We start from the raw sequence: 19,786 nt of genomic DNA, 5'->3' as shown, positions 1-19,786 counted from the left end.
AAAAGACAGATTGATTACCTACAAAGAAATGACTGACAGCTGATTTATCAACAAAAAAAATCGGGGTTTAGAATAGTGTTTATAGTATGCCACTATTTGTGTAAAAAATAACATATTCACATATATGCTTATATTTGCATCAATTTATCTCTGGTAGTTCACCTAAAAATTGTTAATAAGAATTGCTTCTCGGTAAGGGAACTGGGAAACTAGGGAATACAAATGAGCAACTCTTCACATACCATTTTGTACCATTTGAATTTTTTACCTTATGCTTGTAGTACCTTAACAATATTTTCTCAGTAGGCTAGGGACAGGAGAATTTTATAACTTGATAAAGAATACAGAAAACAACTGCAATCATCATACTTAATAGTGAAATACTAGTGGCATTCACCTTAAAGTCAGAACAAAACCAAGAATATTCACCTGCTTTCACAACTATTACTGAACGTTGCTCTGCAGGTTCTGGTCAAAGCATTAAGACAAGAGAAGATAAAAGTTATAAATGTTGTAAACGGGACTTCCCTGGTGGCACAGTGGTTAAGAATCCGCCTGCCTACTGAATAATATTCCACTGTCTAAATATATCACAGTTTATCCATTCACCTACTGAGGGACATCATAGTTGCTTCCAAACTTTGTCAATTATGAATAAAGTTGCTATAAACATTTGCATGGAGGTTTTTGTGTCGCTGTAAGTTTTCAATTCATTTGGGTAAATACCAAAGGGTATGACTGCTGGATTGTATGGTAAGAATACGTTTAACGTTGTAAGAAAACCACCAAACTGTCTTCCAAGCTGGCTGTGTTATTTTGTATTCCTACCAGCAATAAATGAGAGTTCCTGTTTCTCTTTAAAAAAAACAGAAAAGAAAAGAATCCGCCTGCCAATGCAGGGGACATGGGTTTGATCCCTGGTCTGGGAAGATCCCACATGCTCTGGAGTAACTAAGCCTGTGTGCCACAACTACTGAGCCTGCGCTCTAGAGCCTGCAAGCCATAACTACTGAGCTCGCGTGCCACAACTACTGAAGCCTGTGCGCCTAGAGCCTGTGCTCCGCAAAAAGAGAAGCCACTGCAATGAGAAGCCCACGCACTGCAACAAAGAGTAGCCCCTGCCCGCCACAACTAAAGAAAGCCCGCACACAGCAACGAAGACGCAACGCAGTCATAAATTAATTAATTAATTAATTAATTAATTAATTAAAAATATTGTAAAGGAAGCGTCATAAAATGTCCTTGTTTATATATGATATATCGATAATCTAAGAGAATGAACTGATATACTATTTTTTTTTTTTTTTTTTTGCTGTACACGGACCTCTCACTGTTGTGGCCTCTCCCGTTGCGGAGCACAGGCTCCGGACGCGCAGGCTCAGCGGCCATGGCTCACGGGCCCAGCTGCTCCGCGGCATGTGGGATCTTCCCGGACTGGGGCACGAACCCGTGTCCCCTGCATCGGCAGGCGGACTCTCAACCACTGCGCCACCAGGGAAGCCCTGATATACTATTAAAATTAAACAGAAATAGAGTTTAAGTTTTAAATCAATAACTTTTCTCTATAAAAACAATATCCAATTAGAAAATATAATGGGGGGGAAAAGATCCTATTCACAGCGGTAAAAAAAAAATGATAGGAATAAACCTAACAAGAAAGAAACGTACAAAATAATGACATGAATAAAATTACAAAATATTACCGAAGGTTATAAGTATGAATATTTGACAAATGGATAGATGTACAATATTCCTGAATGAGAAGTTTCATAATTTAAAATTTTTTTCAAAGAAGTATAAATTCCTATAACAATGTCTTTGGGATTTGAGAGGATAGGGTGGGAGTACTGAACAAGTTGGTTCTGAAGTTCATCTGGAAGAACACATAAAAAGAGCCAAGAAATTTTAAAAGATAGAAATGAGGGAAGGCTTACCTACTAGATATCAAATTATTATATAAAGCTGTGATATGGTTCAAGAATAGACAAATATATCAATGGAACTGAATAGAGAGGCGGTTATGTGTGAGAATTTAGTATATAACAAATATAGCATTCCAAATCCCGTCTGAGGCACCACTAAAAGTGTACCAAAATAATATATAAAATATGTACAAACCCAAAAGGACAAAAAGGTCTCGGGGTTTTCTAGATGCAAGAGAAATGGTAGCTGAAATAGTAGCTGGGAAGAAATTTTGGTCTAGTACAAAGGATACAGATAAGAAGGGGCCATTTTACCAGTAAAACTATGGAAAGATACAAGGCACCAGGTACAGCAGAGGATGGACATGACATATGGGGCTGAAAACAGAGTTTAATTGAAATTCTGTACATTAATACAGTAAACCCCCCCTTATTTGCAGGGGATACTTTCCAAGACCCCCAGTTGATGCCTGAAATGACCACGGATAGTACCAAAACCTATATATACTATGTTTTTCCCCCTATACATACCTATGATAAAGTTTAATTTACAAATTAGGTACAGTAAGAGAATATCCGAATTGCCAGCATCCACTCTTGCACTTTGGGGCCATTATTAAGTAAAATAAGGGTTTCTTGAATACAAGCACTGCGATACTGAGACCTCTGATAACCTCCAGGAGGTTACTAAGTGACTGATAAGAGGGTAGTATATATAGCATGGATATGCTGGACAAAGGGATGATTTACATCTGGAGTGGGATGTCACAAGATTTCATCTTGCTATTCAGAACTGTGTTCAATTTAAAACTTATAACCCAATCAAAAAATGGGCAGAAGACCTAAACAGACATTTCTCCAAAGAAGACATACAGATGGCCAACAGGCACATGAAAAGATGCTCATCATCGCTAATTATTAGAGATATGCAAATCAAAACTACAGTGAGGTACCACCTCACACCAGTCAGAATGGCCATCATTAAAAGTTCTACAAACTATGAATGCTGGAGGGTGTGGAGAAAAGGGAACCCTCCTACACTGTTGGTGGGAATGAAAATTGGTACAGCCACTATGGAGAACAGTATGGAGGTTCCTTAAAATAGGTCTAAAAATAGACCTACCATATGGCCCTGCAATCCCACTCCTGGGCATATACCCAGACAAAACTATAATTTGAAAAGATACATGCACCTTTATGTTCATAGCAGCACTATTTATAATAGCCAAGGCATGGAAATGACCTAAATGTCCATCGACAGATGAATGGATAAAGAAGTAACATGGATGGACCTAGAGATTATCATACTAAGCAAAGTAAGTCAGAAAAAGAAAGACAAATACCATATGATATCACTTATATGTGGAATCTAAAATACGACACAAATGAATCTATCTACAAAATAAAAACAGACTTACAGATATTGAGAACAGACTTGTGGTTGCCAAGGGGGAGGAGGGTGGAGGAGGGAAGAACTGGGAGTTTGGGATTAGCGGATGCACACTATTATATATAGGATGGATAAACAACAAGGTCCTACTGTATAGCACAGAGAACTGTTTTCAATATCCTGTGATAAACCATAATGGAAAAGAATATATATATATATATATATATATATATATATGTATAACTGAGTCACTTTGCTATACAGCAGAAATTAAACACAACATTGTAAATCAACTATACATCAATAAAATATTTTTTAACTTATGAATTGCTTATTTCTGGAATTGTCCATTTAATATTTTCAGACAACATTTGACTGAGGGTAACTGAAATCATGGAAAGTGAAACCATGGATAAGGGGGACTACTGTATTCAGTAAAAAATGCTTACCCTTTCCTGTAACCAGAGGAAGTGCAAAATAAAAATGAGATACCAGGGGCCTCCCTGGTGGCGCAGTGGTTAAGAGTCCGCCTGCCGATGCAGGGGATGCGGGTTCGTGCCCCGGTCTGGGAGGATCCCATATGCCGCGGAGCGGCTGGGCCCGTGGGCCATGGCCGCTGAGCCTGTGCGTCCGGAGCCTGTGCTCCGCAACGGGAGAGGCCACAGCAGTGAGAGGCCCGCGTACAGCAAAAAAAAAAAAAAAAAAAAAAAAAAAAAAAAAAGAGATACCATTATTTGCATATCTGGTTGGTAAAAATATTTTTTAATGATAACATAAAGTATTGATGAGGGTATTAGGGAAAATGGTACCTCATACACTGTTGGGTGACCATATAAATTGAAACAGCCTTTGTGGAGGGAAATTGAGCAGTATCTATTAACACTTTAGATGTGTAAAGATGTATATACCTTCCTTCCAGCAATCCCACTTCTAGGAATCTATCCTCAAAAAATAGTAGCACAAATATTCAAAGATACATGTATAACGATTTTCATTGCTGCATAATTTGTAACAATAAAAAATTATAAACAACTTGTGTTCACCAATAGGGGAATAGTTAAATAAATCATGGCATATCCATACAATAAAGTACTATGTAACACAAAAAAGCATGTCAGAGATCTATATATATTGACATGGAAATATCTTAAAGGACAATAAAGTGATATGCTTAATGATTAAGTAAGTTACAGAAAAATATTATAGAATGATTCCAAATTGGCCAAAAAGTAAAAACAGATTTCTCCATATAAATGCAGGTATCTGCTCAGATTTTTACTATGTCTCTACATGTTGTATGCCAATATCTGTTTGTAAATGTATAGAAAATATTTGTAATGATACACACCAAACTGCTAACAGTGACTTCCCCTGAGAACAATTTAAGGGTTCAAATATTGTATTTTCCATTTTTTTTCACATCTGCGAGTTTTTTGTTTTTTTAAAGATGAAGGGAATTCATACAAAGTAAGTTGAATGTTTAAGTGTCACACTGAGGCAGATGATACTCAAATCTATCTTCAGCGCTGACTTTTCTCAGAACTCTAATTTTGCATTTACAATTAACTGCCTGCTAGCATTTCCACTCTTATGCTTTGCCATCATTTCAAACTCATACCTAAAATAAAATTCATTAGCAGATTATTCAAATAATATTAGTTCTAGTTCCCGGTTTTCCTGTTTCTGTTAAAAGTACTAGCCTTCTACCATTACTTAAGTTTGAAGCCTTGGAGTAATTATCTTATACCCTTCCCTCCCCTAACAGAAAAGAAAATCAAGTCCAAGTTTTTTTTCTTCCTTTTAAATAATAACTTTTGTGGAAAAACAAAAGACCCCGAATAGCCAAAGCAATCTTGAGAAAGAAAAACGGAGTTGGAGGAATCAGGCTCCCTGACTTCAAACTATACCACAAAGCTACAGTAATCAAGACAGTATGGTACTGGCACAAAAACAGAAATATAGACCAATGGTACAGGATAGAATGCCCAGAGATAAACCCACACACATATGGTCACCTAATTTATGACAAAGGAGGCAAGAACATACAATGGAGAAAAGACAGCTTCTTCAATAAGTGGTGCTGGGAAAACTGGACAGCTGCATGTAAAAGAATGAAATTAGAACACTACCTAACACCATACACAAAAATAAACTCAAAATGGATTAAAGACCTAAATGTCCAGACACTATAAAACTCTTAGAGGAAAACATAGGGAAAACACTCTGACATAAACCACAGCAAGAACCTTTTTTGACCCACCATCTAGAGTAATGGAAATAAAAACAAAAATAAACAAATGGGAGGACTTCCCTGGTGGCACAGTGGTTAAGAATCCACCTGCCAGTGCAGGGGACATGGGTTCGAGCACTGGTCTGGGAAGATCCCACATGCCACGGAGCAACTAAGCCCGTGCACCACAACTACTGAGCCTGTGCTCTAGAGCCTGTGAGCCACAACTATGGAGCCTGCATGCCTAGAGTCCGTGCTCCACAACAAGAGAAGCCACTGCAATAAGAAGCCTGAGCACCACAGCGAAGAGTATCCCCCGCTTGCCACAACTAGAGAAAGCCCGTGCGCAGCAACGAAGACCCGTGCAGCCAAAAATAAACACATAAAATAAATAAATTTATTTAAAAAAACCAAAAAAACAAATGGGACTTAATTAAACTTAAAAGCTTATGCACAGCAAAGGAAACCATAAACAAGACAAAAAGACAACCCTCAGAATGGGAGAAAATATTTGCAAATGAAACAACAGACAGAGGATTAATCTCCAAAATATACAAACAGCTCATGGAGCTCAATATCAAAAAAACAAATAATCCAATTAAAAAATGGGCAGAAGACCTAAATAAACATTTCCCCAAGGAAGACATACAGATGGCTAAGAGGCACATGAAAAGATGCTCAACATCACAAATTATTAGAGAAATGCAAATCAAAACGACAATGAGGTATCACCTCACGCAGGTCAGAATGGCCATTATCAAAAAATCTAGAAACAATAAATGCTGGAAAGGGTGTGGTGAAAAGGGAACCCTCCTGCACTGTTGGTGGGAATGTAAATTGATACAACCACTCTGGAAAACAGTATGGAGGTTCCTTAAAAAACTAGAAATAGAATAGAACTACTTTTTTTTTTTTTAAATGATGTCTTTCTTGGTCCGGACATTTCAGCTGGCTGCTTTTTTTTTTTTAAGATGTTGGGGGTAGGAGTTTATTAATTAATGTATTTATTTTTGCTGTGTTGCGTCTTCATTTCTGTGCGAGGGCTTTCTCTAGTTGTGGCAAGCGGGGGCCACTCTTCATCGCGGTGCGTGGGCCTCTCACTATTGCAGCCTCTCTTGTTGTGGAGCACAGGCTCCAGACGCGCAGGCTCAGTAGTTGTGGCTCACGGGCCTAATTGCTCCGCGGCATGTGGGATCCTCCCAGACCAGGGCTCGAACCCGTGTACCCTGCATTAGCAGGCATATTCTCAACCACTGTGCCACCAGCAATCCCACTCCTGGGCATATACCCTGAGAAAACCATAATTCCAAAAGAGACATGTACCACAATGTTCATTGTAGCACTATTTACAATAGCCAGGACGTGGAACCAACCTAAATGTCCATCGACAGATGAATGGATAAAGAAGATGTGGCACATATATACAATGGAATATTACTCAGCCATAAAATGAAATGAAACTGAGTTATTTGTAGTGAGGTGGATGGACCTAGAGTCTGTCATACAGAGTGAAGTTACTCAGAAAAACAAATACCAAATGCTAATGCATATATATGGAATCTAAAAAAACGGCACTGATGAACCTAGTGGCAGGGCAGGACTAAAGATGTAGACATAGAGAATGGACTTGAGGACACGGGGTGGGAGGGGGAAGCTGGGGCGAAGTGAGAGTAGCATCGACATATATACACTACCAAATGTAAAATAGATAGCTAGTGGGAAGCAGCAGCATAGCACAGGGAGATCAGCTCAGTGCTTTGTGATGACCCAGAGGGGTGGGATAGGGAGGATGGGAGGGAGGCTCAAGAGGGAGGGGATATGGGGACATATGTATGCATATGGCTGATTCACTTTAGTGTACAACAGAAACTAACACAGTATTGTGAAGCAATTATACTCCAATAAAGATCTATTAAAAAAATAATACCTTACATGTCTCCTTCATATCTTTATTTGCCACCCTAATTCAAGCCCTTCATTCAACAAACATTTATTAAACACATATTATATATGTGCTAGGCAGTTTTAGGTGCTGGGTATAGTGAAGAAAGACTTATATGCTAGTTAAAGAGAGAAATAATATATAAGCAAAAAATAATTATGCAATAATATTGTTAGCATTTATAATGCTTATCCTGTACTAGGCACTGTGATAAGCTATGAGATAGATATGTTATCTCATTTAATGTTCCTAATGACCCTATGATATAGGCACTGTTATTAATCCCATTTTATAATTGGGGAAACTGAGGTCCATAGCTCTTAAGTAGTTTAAGGTCACATGCCCAGTAAGTAGTCAAGATTTGAACCCAGGCAGCCTGATGTTATAGTTTGTCCTCTTAACTGTTATGCTATATTGCCTCTCATGTAAGGAAACCTCAGTTGATGATAAGGGATATGGGGGAAATAAAATAGGGTAATGTGATAGTAACTTGGAGAGTGGGTGCTAATTTAGAGAAGATGGTCAAGAAAGGCTTGACCTTTTTTTATGGAAGAGCTCAAGTTTGACCTGTGAAACTTCTCACTCAGCAGTTTGCCAATTGCATAGGCATCATGCAGTTACTGTGTCTGTATTTCCTGCAAATTGGCAGCTGGATCCAAAGACTAGATCAAACTGAGGTTCCATTCCTTTTGTATGACTACAGGATAGACATAATGTCTGATGTCTTTTTATAACCTTAGAAGCTGCTGATGCTCACTATCTCTATTTATCAAGGATTGCAAAATGGTGATATTCTAATTTCATTTCTTTTTATTAATTGGAATCGTTTTGGAAAACATGTCCTTTCATCTACTATTTTGTTACCCAGTTCATCTAGGAAAGGATGGATAAATGCTTGATTCTCTCTCTTTATTGATTAAATTTTGAAATAATGAATTGTTTCTCTATCATGAGTGGTGATATTTGAGCTGAGACTTGTGAGTGACAAGAAAGAGCCAGCTATTCAAAGACCTGGAGGAAGAATATTCCAGATAGGGGGAACAGATAGTACAGGGGCACTGAGGAAGGAGTGAGTTGCGTAAGTTCAAGGAACACAGAAGACCAGCAATGGCCACATTACTTTCACTCCTACCTGTGTTATGGACTGAATGTTTGTGTCCCTCTAAAATTCATACATTGAAAGCCTCCCCCCCCATTGTGATGGTATTAGGAGATGGGGCTTTGGGGAGGTAATTAGGATTAGATGAGGTCATGAATGGGATTAGTGCCTTTGTAAGAGTCATGAGAGGGCTTGCTTCGTGTCTTTGCTCTCCACCTGGTAGATGTCCCTCACCAGAACTTGACCATACTGGCACCCTAATCTCAGACTTCCAGCCTCCAGAACTGTGATGAATAAATTTATGCTGTTTATAAGCCACCAAGTCTATGGTACTTTGTTAGAGCAGCCTGAACTAAGACATATCTCTTAAATCCATTATTCTCTCCTCCATTCTTACTACCACACCCACTTAGTCTGAGGTCTCATCTTTCTCCCCTGCACCACTGTGATTATCTTCAACTGGTTTCACTGCCTCCAAGTATCTATCTCTTCCACCCTAGTCAATTAACTTCTTACCTACCAAAAACTTTCAATTCAGTGTATAATTCTTTTGGTGAGAACACATCTATAATTTTATTAACGGATGTCACTGGCAAAATAACAGTGATTTAATGGAAGGAGGTGTTTGCTGGAAAGTATGCTGGACACCAAAGAGCACAGGCTTTCTTTTTTTTTTCTTTTTTTTTTTTTTTGCGGTATGCGGGCCTCTCACTGTTGTGGCCTCTCCCGTTGTGGAGCACAGGCTCTGGATGCGCAGGCCCAGCAGCCATGGCTCACGGGCCCAGCCGCTCCGCGGCATATGGGATCCTCCCAGACCGGGGCACGAACCCGTATCCCCTGCATCGGCAGGCGGACTCTCAACCACTGCGCCACCAGGGAGGCCCGAGCACAGGCTTTCTACTCAAACCTGGATCTGTGTCCCAGCTCTGACACTTGATAGCTATGTGACCTAGAGAAAATTACATAACCTCCCTGAAGCTCAGTTTCCTCATCTATTAAAAAAATAATAATGCTTTTAATACATTTTTGTGAGAATTAAATGAGAATATAAAATCTCATTTGATATATATAATATAGAGATAACAGGAAAAATGTATATATATATACATATTTTATTACAGTGCTTAGATCATAGTAAAGAGTATTTTTTTGTAATTACTCCTCCCACCATGTGTCTTGAAGAATTTCCAGTTTTAGTGATGAATTCCACCTGTTTAAACTTCAGTCATTGCTAAGAGCTGTCTGACAGCCATCTGAGAATATCCAAAACCTAAGGACCCAACGGGGATCTTAGAAGAGGAGCTTGATATCGCATCCCTGTAGCCTAGCAGAGTCCCTTCGACAAGCCTATCTGGGAACCAGCGAGGCCCTTAGTTGATCAGTGATATCTCACACTGATACAACGCTTTCCCAACCACTTTTTGTCTCTGATCACCTCATCCCTAACCTGAGTGGGACCCCTGGGTACTTTACCTCTCACTTCATCCAGATCAGTAATTATCTCCCAGTTACACCAGATTTAGTGTTACTGACTCTGGGACCCCTGCCTCCACTGTCCTCCTTCTCCCTTTCTGCTCCCAAAGTCCCAGAACACTGCTAGAGGGAGAACCAAGCAGACCAATATGAATTCATGCTGTCCAATTTCAACTTGGCCCTTGCAGCTGCTCAGCAACCCTTTTATTTGTCTCATACATTCCCTGGCACTCCCCCCACAGAGGCTGTTCCAGACCTTCCTCTTCTCATATTCCAGCTCCTCCTGTTCCACTCCTTCAGACTGGTACACAAACTTTCATCAGATGTTTGACAATTCAGTAACATTTTTAAAAGCTGTTTAATGGAGAATTTAAAACATGTACAAAAGTAGACTGGATAGTATAATGAATCCCCATTTACCAAATACTCAGCTTCCACTAGTATCAACTCTTGGGCACTCTTGTTTCATCTATTTCCTCCGTCCTGTAATATTTTGGAGCAGATCCCAGACATGACATCATTCCATACCTAAATATTTCAGTATGTATCTTTAAAAGTTAAGGATCCTTTTTAAAAAATCATAATGGTAATATCATTAGCACACATAAAATAAACAAGCAATATTTCCTTAATATCATCAAATACCAAGTCAGCATTTAAATTTCCAATAGTTTCATAAATGTCAAAAGAATTTTTTACAGCTTTTTTGGTTTCAGTTAGTATCCATATAAAGTCCACACATTGTGATTGGTGGATATGTACTATATGTCACTTTTAAACTGAAGGTTCCCCTTCATCTCTTTTTTTCCTTGCAATATTTTTGTTGAGGAAGTTGGACTGTTTTTCAGTAGTTTCAGTCTGGGTTTTGCCAATTCCATCTCTGTTGTATAGATTAACATGTTTCCTTGACCTCCGTTTGTTGTATATATTGGTAAGATCAATAATGTCTGTACAACGCATATTCCATATTCATTGTCCTGCTTTCAATGGTGTGAGGAAATTGTCCATGTGACCAAAGAAATGGAAGGTGTCTGGCCCGGAGACTTACTCAGGAAGGAGCTAGGACCTCTTTAGCAGGACTGAAACAGATGGCTCAATAAATAGTAACGGAGGTCCAGGCAAGATAGGATGGGTGAGGGGCCATGTAGTGTCAGATTTCTACTCTGCTGGTATGTAGAGCAGGACAGTCAGGGAAGCAGATCATGCTGAAGTCAGAACTAGAAAAGGAGAGGTAGCACTTGAGGCAGCAGGTGGGATTATTTCTCAGGGGATTACTCTACTTGCTATACCCTGTTTTCTAAATATATCGTACTCATTTCCACCTCTGTGCCTTTGCCCCGGATGTTTCCTCTGCTTGGAATATCATCTCCTGTCTCTCCACCTATCCAAATCCTACTTATCTTTAACGACCAGTGCAAGTTCCCTCCTTTCCGTATTTTTGCTTGTAGAGTCATAAAGTATCTCTGAAAGGATAAATAAGAGATCAAGAACATTGATTGCTTTCCCGGGAAGGAAACTGGATGGCTAGAGGACAGGGCTGGAAGGGAGGAAGATATTACTGATTTGCTGCAGGAGGGACAGTTAATCAGATGGAAGTGCCTAATATGAAATCGGTGTAAGTAGAAGCAGGGAGATTGGAATTTGTAGTTTGAGGAGAAAGAAGAAGTTCTGGAACAGCCTCTGTGGGGAGAGTGCCAGGGAATGTATGAGACAAATAAAAGGGTTGCTGAGCAGCTGCAAGGGCCAAGTTGAAATTGAACAGCGTGAATTCATACTGGTCTGCTTGGTTCTCCCTCTAGCAGTATTCTGGGACTCAGAAAGGGAGAAAGAGGACAGTGGAAGCAGGGGTCCCAGAGTCAGTAACACTAAATCTGGTGTAACTGGGAGATAATTACTGATCTGGATGAAGTGAGAGGTAAAGTACCCAGGGGTCCCACTTAGGTTAGGAACGAGGTGATTAGAGACAAAAAGTGGTTGGGAAAGCGTTATATCAGTGTGAGATATCACTGATCAACTAAGGGCCTCGCTGGTTCCCAGATAGGCTTGTCGAAGGGACTCTGCTAGGCTACAGGGATGCGATATCAAGCTCCTCTTCTAAGATCCCCGTTGGGTCCTTAGGTTTTGGATATTCTCAGATGGCTCTAGAACAATGACTGAGGTTTTAATCAGTAGCCATGTGACCTCAGGCTAGCTATGTCCTTCTCTGAGCTTTGGTTTCCTCATCTGTAAAAACTGGGGATAGGGCTTCCCTGGTGGCGCAGTGGTTGAGAGTCCGCCTGCCGATGCAGGGGACACGGGTTCGTGCCCCGGTCCGGGAAGATCCCACATGCCGCGGAGTGGCTGGGCCCATGAGCCATGGCCGCTGGGCCTGCACGTCCGGAGCCTGTGCTCCGCAACGGGAGAGGCCACAACAGTGAGAGGCCCACATACCACAAAAAAAAAAAGAAATTGGGGATAATAATACCTACCTCACAGAGCAGATGTGAGGATTAAATAAAATAATGTGAGTAGAAGTGCCCCACACAGTGGCATTCTATACATGATACTTTACTCCCTCAGCAGGTGAATACAATCTTCCTTAATCCTAAAGTTGATGCAATGGTATGGTAAATATGTTATCACTTTATAGACTAGCAAAACCTGGCTGTCAAGAAAAATCCTATTTTCAGGGAATTCCCTCGTGATCCAATGGTTAGGACCTGGTGCTCTCTGCTGGGACCCGGCTTCGATCCCTAATCGGGAAATTAAGATCCCACAAGCCACGAGGCAGCTGAGGGAGTAAATCTGACTCAAGAGAGACTCAAAAAAGAGATATCACTCCTCTAATTAAGAATCTACATTTAAGAGAATTCCCTGGTGGTCCAGTGATTAGAACTCGGCACTTTCACTACCACGGGCCTGGGTTCAATCCCTGGTTGGGGATCTAAGATCCTGCAAGCCACATGGTGCAGCCAAAAAGAAAAAAATCTACGTTTAAAAAGAAAAGGCCGGGCTTCCCTGGTCGCGCAGTGGTTCAGAATCCGCCTGCCAACGCAGGGGACATGGGTTCGAGCCCTGATCCGGGAAGATCCCACATGCCATGGAGCAACTAAGCCCGTGCGCCACAACTACTGAGCCTGTGCTCTAGAGCCCGCGAGCCACAACTACTGAGCCCGCACGCCTAGAGCCCGTGCTCCGCAACAAGAGAAGCCACCGCAGTGAGAAGCCTGCACCACAACAAAGAGTAGCCACCACTCGCCGCAACTAGAGAAAGCCCATGCACAGCAATAAAGACCCAACGCAGCCAAAAATCAATTAAAAGAAAAAAAAGGCCTATAATGCCTTTTTAACTCTCTTTTAAATCATGTTCAAAGTCCTTGATCTAGCATTTTAGGCTCTTGCCAATCTAGCGACACTTCACTTGACTTTTTTGTTCCCTTGCTTAAACATACCCTTCTGAGGGAATTCCCTGGTGGTCCAGTGGTTAGGGCTCTGCGCTTCCACTGCAGGGGGTATGGGTTCAATCCCTGGTCTGGGAACCAATACCCTTTGATATGTTAGCAGTGGTTCCAAACAGCAAAAGGACTAAGCTTGGAGAGAATCTGAAGAGGATTCTTACTCCATATGCTTCTGCATTGAGTCTCTTACAGTGACAATATGTATTGCTTTGGAATTTATAATAAAACACAAAAAGTAAAATAGAACAACTTCCTACCCAAGCCTGGCTCTCCCTACTCTTCCATATCTATCCAAATTTCTCATTCTTCAAATTTCCATTCAAAATATATTTCTTAATCCTCACATTTATGGTTAATTGGTTTTCAACTAGGGTGCTAGGACAATTCAATGGGGACAGAATAGTCTCTTCCACAAATGGTGCTGGGACAACTGGATATCCATATGCAAAAATGTAAAGTTGGACCCCTACCTCGTACCACATACAAAAACTAACTCGATGGATCAAAGACCTCAATGTAAGAGCTAAAACTATAAAACTCTCAGAAAACATAGGAGTAAATTTTCATGACCTTGGATTAGGCAATGGTTTCTAGGATATGACATCAAAAGCACAAGCAACCAAAGGAAAAATGGATAAATTAGACTTCATAAAAATTAAAAACTTTTGTGTATCAAAGGACACCATCAAGGAAGTGTAAAGACAACACAGAGAATGGGAGAAAATATTTATAAATCATATATCTGACAAGAGACTTGTCTCCAGAATATATTTTTAAAATACAACTCAATAAAAAGACAAGCAACCCTAGTAACAAATGGGCAAAAGATTTGTGTAGACATTTCTCCAAATAAGATACAAAAATGGCCAATAAGTACATGTAAAGATGCTCAGCATCATTAGCCATCAGGGAAAGTCAAAGTAAAACCACAATGAGATTCCACTTCACACCCACTAGGATGGTCATAATAAAAAAAGACAAGTAACAAGAGTGTTATTGAGGATGTGGAGAAATTGGAACCCTCATACACTGCTGGTGGGAATGTAAAATGGTGCAGCCTCTTTGGAAAACAGTCTGTCAGTTCCTCAAAAGGTTAAAAGTTACCATTTGACCCAGAAATTACATTCCAATTACACTTGGTATATATCCAAGAGAAATGAAAACATATGTCCACATAAAAACTTGAACATGAGTGCACGGGAGCATTATTACAGGAGCGTTATTCATAATAGCCAAAAGGTGGGAACAACCCAAATATACCTCAACTGATGAAGTGATAAACACAAGTGGTATATCCACACAGTGAAATATTATTTGGCCATTAAAAGGAATGCAGTACTGATACATGTTATAACATGGATGAACCTTGAAAACATTATCCTAAGTGAAAGAAGCCTGTCACAAACAACCACATATTGTATGATTCCATTCATATGAAATATCCAGCATAGGTAAATCCACAGAGGCAGAAAGTAGATAAGTGGTTGCCTAGGGCTATGAGTTTGGGGGGACCCTGGGAATGACTGCTAATGGGTACAGAGTTTATTTTTGGAGTGATGAAAACATTGTAAAATTGATCGTGGTTGTATAACTCTGAGCACACTAAAAAAAAAACCCCGGAATTTTACACTTTGAACGGGCAAATTGTATGGGATGTGTATTGTACCTAATTAAAGCTGTAAAAAATGTACTTCTTCCATGGAGCTTTCCCCTTCTACTACAGTCCACATTAATCACTCCATTCTCTCAACTCCTACAGCTTTTCAAAACTGTACTGCACAATTTAGCACTCAGTTAAACTACCTGATAATATTTATTATTATCTCATGTAGAGCCTTGACTTGTCAGCCTGACTACAATTTTCCTGAGAGGAATGAATGAGTCTTCTGTTTCTCAGATACCTCTAAACCACCTAACATATAACTGGGCACATAGTAAGTACTCAGTAAATACTTGGTGGTTGTGAAGAATTGATTACATGTGCTTTTTTCACACACGTGTGTTGCACACACACGGAAGTTGGAGGGAATGAATACAATCTTAGATAGTGAGGTGAGAGAACGACACTATGTGAAACTGCAGAATACAAGATTTATTTAAGGGAAAAAAACAGAATGGTTGGGACACTTTTGTTCTCCCCTCCTTCTGCCTCCTGCTGCTCATTGACACCACATGGCCAACCATATCCTGGTCTCTGAGATCCTAAGGGAGTCACTGAGGTCCTACCTAGACACTTGACTGTCTGGTGTCACTATTCCCCCATCACTTCCTCCTCTTCCTCCTCCTCTGTCCAGCTCAGGTCATCATCTGAATCCTCAGATTCTTCCTCATCCATCTCTAACCCAACCCTTGCCTTAGCCTTCTCAGCCAGTGCATCGGGGTGCTCCAGCTGGGCCCAGGATCCTGGGTCAGCCTTGACCAGGGAGATTTCAACCCGAGATGGCATCAAGGAGACAGAGCTCTGCTCCACGTTTATGACCTGAGGAGGAGGGAAAGATAGTGGAACACAGAAGAGAAAATGAGGAAATCAAAGGGATTGGGGTCAGGGAAGGATGGTGATGAATGACAGGGAGAAAAATAAAAAATGCAAGGTGGGGAAAAATATAGGGAAGGAATAAGTAAGGGAGAGAGAGAAAGAGGAAAGAAAGGGGAGTTGGGGGGAGAGGGAGAAAAAGAGGGAGGAAGAGGGAGAGAGAGAGAGAATATCAAAGCAAATGAAGAGAAAACCTCCACTTTCCCACTACAACTCCTTCCCTCAAGACACCCTCTATTCATTCCAGTCTGGCCCTTCTTTTTACCCCATCTGCCTCCCCCTCCTGTGCCCCCTTATCTTCACTTACCCCCCAGAGCTTCATCTGTGCTTGGAACACACGGTTACCATCAAAGACAATGTGGACATGAAGCTGAGAGAAAAGAATTACAGGGGTAGTAACAATCCCAGAAGGTCAGAACAAGTCATTACGACAGAGAAGCCGGCCAGTGGTGTAATCCCTACATCCACGGGTCAGCCAGATAACCCTGACCTAACAGGTCTACCTTCCTCTCAGAGGACTATGGAGCCTACATGTTTACTGCCTACGATGACTCTGCCTGTAAGATTATAATATCACCCAATTCATTGGCTTCCCATCCAGCATCAGACGTTCCTCACCTCAGTTTGACTGGCCTTCACCCAGTTGAATGCAGGAAGTGGAATCTGGCCATATACAGTCACCACTACTAAGGAATCTGTCTGGTGCCAATCATGACGGCAAGACGCTGGCAGCTAAAAAGAAGACGTGAAAAGTGGGTGGTAAGGATGAACTCTTAACCCAAGGGGCGTTCTCATGGTATATGTGGAGAAGAGACAGAGAGTGTCAGGAAAGATCAACACTACCTCATACTGCAAAACCACTGGGCTGGTAAAGGATAAGGAGCAGAATCTTATTTGGTCCATGCAAAAGGGAGAAGATACAGAGCTTGGCCATGAGGTATAGGGAGAAGAAATTATTTTGGAATTGGGTTCTAATCAAGAGTTCAGGAAAGTCGGGACTTACCTGCTTCCCCCAGTCATGTCTACCAACTCTGCACCCTGGCTGTGCCAGGAATGCCCCAAAATCCAGGGTCTGGATACCACAACAACTCCAAGATTTCATCCTGAGGTAGGAACAGAATTCAACTGACTCTCCTTTCCCCTCCCCACAAGCCCCCACTTCCATCTTAAGGTCAACATTGGGAGAAACCTGTCTCACAGCCCACCCAGTCCCCTCCATCACCCCTCATGGAATCGAGGTGCTCCTGGGTGGTAGGTACATGGAGTAGCATCACTCTCCGGGCCTTGGTAAACCTAAGACAGATAAAGGAGAATCAGGAAAATAATTGGGTCATTTAAAAATGTACCCTATGCAGCCTCGTATCTATACCCAGTCATCCCTCAGGCGTGGCATCTCTCAACCACATGCTTGAGTCCTCCACAAACTCTCACTCACAGCATCACATCCTGGGTTCTGGCAGCTGGCACCAGTCTGGATCAGACTACTGTCAAGTCCTGGGCAAAGGAAACAGAGTCAGGAACCCTATTCATTTCCCCCACCCAACTGCCACTTTCACTAAATTCCTGCCTGTGAAGCCTGTCCTACTAAAGACCCACTTACCTGCTCCAGGTTCTTGGTCTAATTCCTTCTGTTCCAGTGCCATTCCCAGGGCTTGGGATATATTTAGCGGAAGCAGCTTTGGAGGCAACTCTGACCTAGGGAGTATGGGTAGGGTGATTTAGTCCTGACCCACTAAACGTGATCAACAGCGCCAACCTTCCCAACAGTGGTAATGGAATCGAAGAAGTCTGGTGAAAGGGGAGCAGGGTTAGAGAAGATGGGTAGCAATCCCATTGCCAATTTTCTTCTCTGTGGACATGCCAAATCCTTGAGCCCTGGGGAATTCCCCAGGGCTCCTCTTGCCCATCTATTCAGTTGCTCTAAATCCAACCATATTTCTCTGCAGAACTGCATCATTCCCTCTTCTTCTTCATCTAATTAGTTGTAGACCCAATATGACTTTCTTCTGTTGCTCATACTATTTCCACAAAATTAACTTATTCTTCTCTGCAGTCTCCTGGCTGCCAATACTACTACATCCTTTTCTTGATGCAAAACTTATTATTTTTTTTTTTTTTGCGGTACGCGGGCCTCTCACTGTTGTGGCCTCTCCCGTTGCGGAGCACAGGCTCCGGACGCGCAGGCTCAGCGGCCATGGCTCACGGGCCCAGCCGCTCCGCGGCATGTGGGATCTTCCCGGACTGGGGCACGAACCCGTGTCCCCTGCATCGGCAGGTGGACTCTCAACCACTGCGCCACCAGGGAAGCCCGATGCAAAACTTATTTTAAAGCTCTTTTCCAAAAAGAAAAAAAAAGTCATTCTCAACAATCCCCCTTGTATTATAACTAAGTATATATTCATGAGAGGCTATCTACTCTATTGATTCAAAATACCTATCCCAGGACTTCCCTGGAGGTCCAGTGGTTAACTGTGCTTCCACTGCAGGGGCACGGGTTCAATCCCTGGTCAGGGAACTAAGATCCCACATGCCAGACAGAGCAGCCAAAAAAAAAAAAAAAACCCAAAAAAACAACAAAAAAGCCCCACAGAATACCTCTCCCATCACTCCGTACCACTTTAGCACAAAGGACATTATTTCTGGACACAAATTTCCCCTAAGGCACCAAAGTTACACCAAGTCCTGATCCTTGGGTCTCCTCACATCTCTAGTCACTAGTCCCCAAACCTCAGTGACCCATTAATCACTCCTAGTAAGCTCCGTTAATGTAGGAAAAACCCAGGGACCTCCTCCTCTTTACTTGGGCCTCTCCCGGCGCAAAGTCTCTGCTGACTTTGGAATCATATTCGGAGGTTTTTGCTCCTGAAGTGAACTGCTTGTGGCAGGGCCCTCAGGTTGAGGGGTCTCAGGGAGCTTCTCAGCACAGTGTGGTCCCACAGTACAGCCCTAGTACAGATAAGGAGAGAGGATTAGGGATAGAATCCTTCTATTAGGGGCAGAATCCCAGGAAGTAAAGAATTTACCTTGATGTTTAAGAACTCAGAGAAATCTACAGTTCGCTTCCGGCAGCAGGACCAACCCTGATAACAAGAGATCCAGCTCAGCTTAGATTCCTGGCTATATTTCTTTTGCGAAATGCTCTTGCTATCCCCCCTTGCCTATTCCTCACCTTAAGTGCATCATGGAAGATTGGGACCCCAGGGTGATGGCAACAGGAATCTGTGGATACCGGCAGAAGGATCAAGGAAGGAAAGATACTATACCAAAACATCACTTCTTACCTTTTTTCCAGGTTTATATGCTTACAGTCTTTCCGTATGATATAAAAAAAAATCAGTGAAGACTGAAAATCACTCAGAACTATGGCAGGTACACTAAATTTTTCTTTTCTTTCTTCCTTTAACAGACTGCCCACAGCTGACAACTCCCCCAGCACTCACAGAGCTCCTGGCAAGGTCAGGATTACTCACCAGGAAGGTTGGTTTGGGGGTCAAAGTGCTGCCCACAGCCTTTGTTATAGCAGAGACGAGACATGGAGGCGTTGGTAGAATTACTGAAAGGGTGTTTCAAGGAGTCTGGCTGCCGAGTGGGGAACACCTCTTAGTCTGGAGGCTTTTAGCTGCCTGGAAGGGCCAGCTGTTTCTATCTTTAGTTCAGGAGGCGTACACCTCCTAACATGGGCAAGGGAACTTCAATTGGTCTTCCCAGCCAATAGGAAAGAGCTCAGGAACATTTTAGCTCTGAGGCTCAAGAAAAAAGG

The 19,786-nt window shown here is 41.7% G+C and overlaps 1 protein-coding gene across 1 annotated transcript; it reads right to left on the bottom strand.

The window, feature by feature from the left end:
- Positions 1-15,720: 15,720 nt before the first annotated feature.
- ITGB1BP2 (integrin subunit beta 1 binding protein 2) lies at positions 15,721-19,657 on the bottom strand. Its single transcript, XM_082610514.1, has 11 exons — positions 19,497-19,657; positions 19,196-19,245; positions 19,050-19,106; positions 18,827-18,972; positions 17,627-17,721; positions 17,462-17,520; positions 17,249-17,319; positions 17,030-17,129; positions 16,645-16,758; positions 16,334-16,396; positions 15,721-15,972 (listed from the first exon to the last, which is right to left on the bottom strand). Exons 1-11 carry the CDS (start codon positions 19,558-19,560, stop codon positions 15,745-15,747), a joined length of 1,047 nt encoding a protein of 348 aa, XP_082466640.1. The 5' UTR covers positions 19,561-19,657; the 3' UTR covers positions 15,721-15,744.
- Positions 19,658-19,786: the final 129 nt, after the last annotated feature.

The sequence above is a fragment of the Mesoplodon mirus genome, assembly GCF_964341445.2.
Source record: "Mesoplodon mirus genome assembly, chromosome: X".
Classification (NCBI taxonomy): domain Eukaryota; kingdom Metazoa; phylum Chordata; class Mammalia; order Artiodactyla; family Ziphiidae; genus Mesoplodon; species Mesoplodon mirus.
Note: the sequence above shows the minus strand (reverse complement) of the source record. Positions and strands in the feature narration are given on the sequence as shown.

Coding starts and splice junctions, on each gene's coding strand:
- ITGB1BP2 (XM_082610514.1), bottom strand. CDS start 19,560: ATGTCTCGTCTCTGCTATAACAAAGGCTGTGGGCAGCACTTTGACCCC. Junction 17,521..17,626: donor AGACCAAGAACCTGGAGCAG/GTAAGTGGGTCT, acceptor TCCTTTGCCCAG/GACTTGACAGTAGTCTGATC. Junction 17,320..17,461: donor AGAACCCAGGATGTGATGCT/GTGAGTGAGAGT, acceptor TATCTGTCTTAG/GTTTACCAAGGCCCGGAGAG.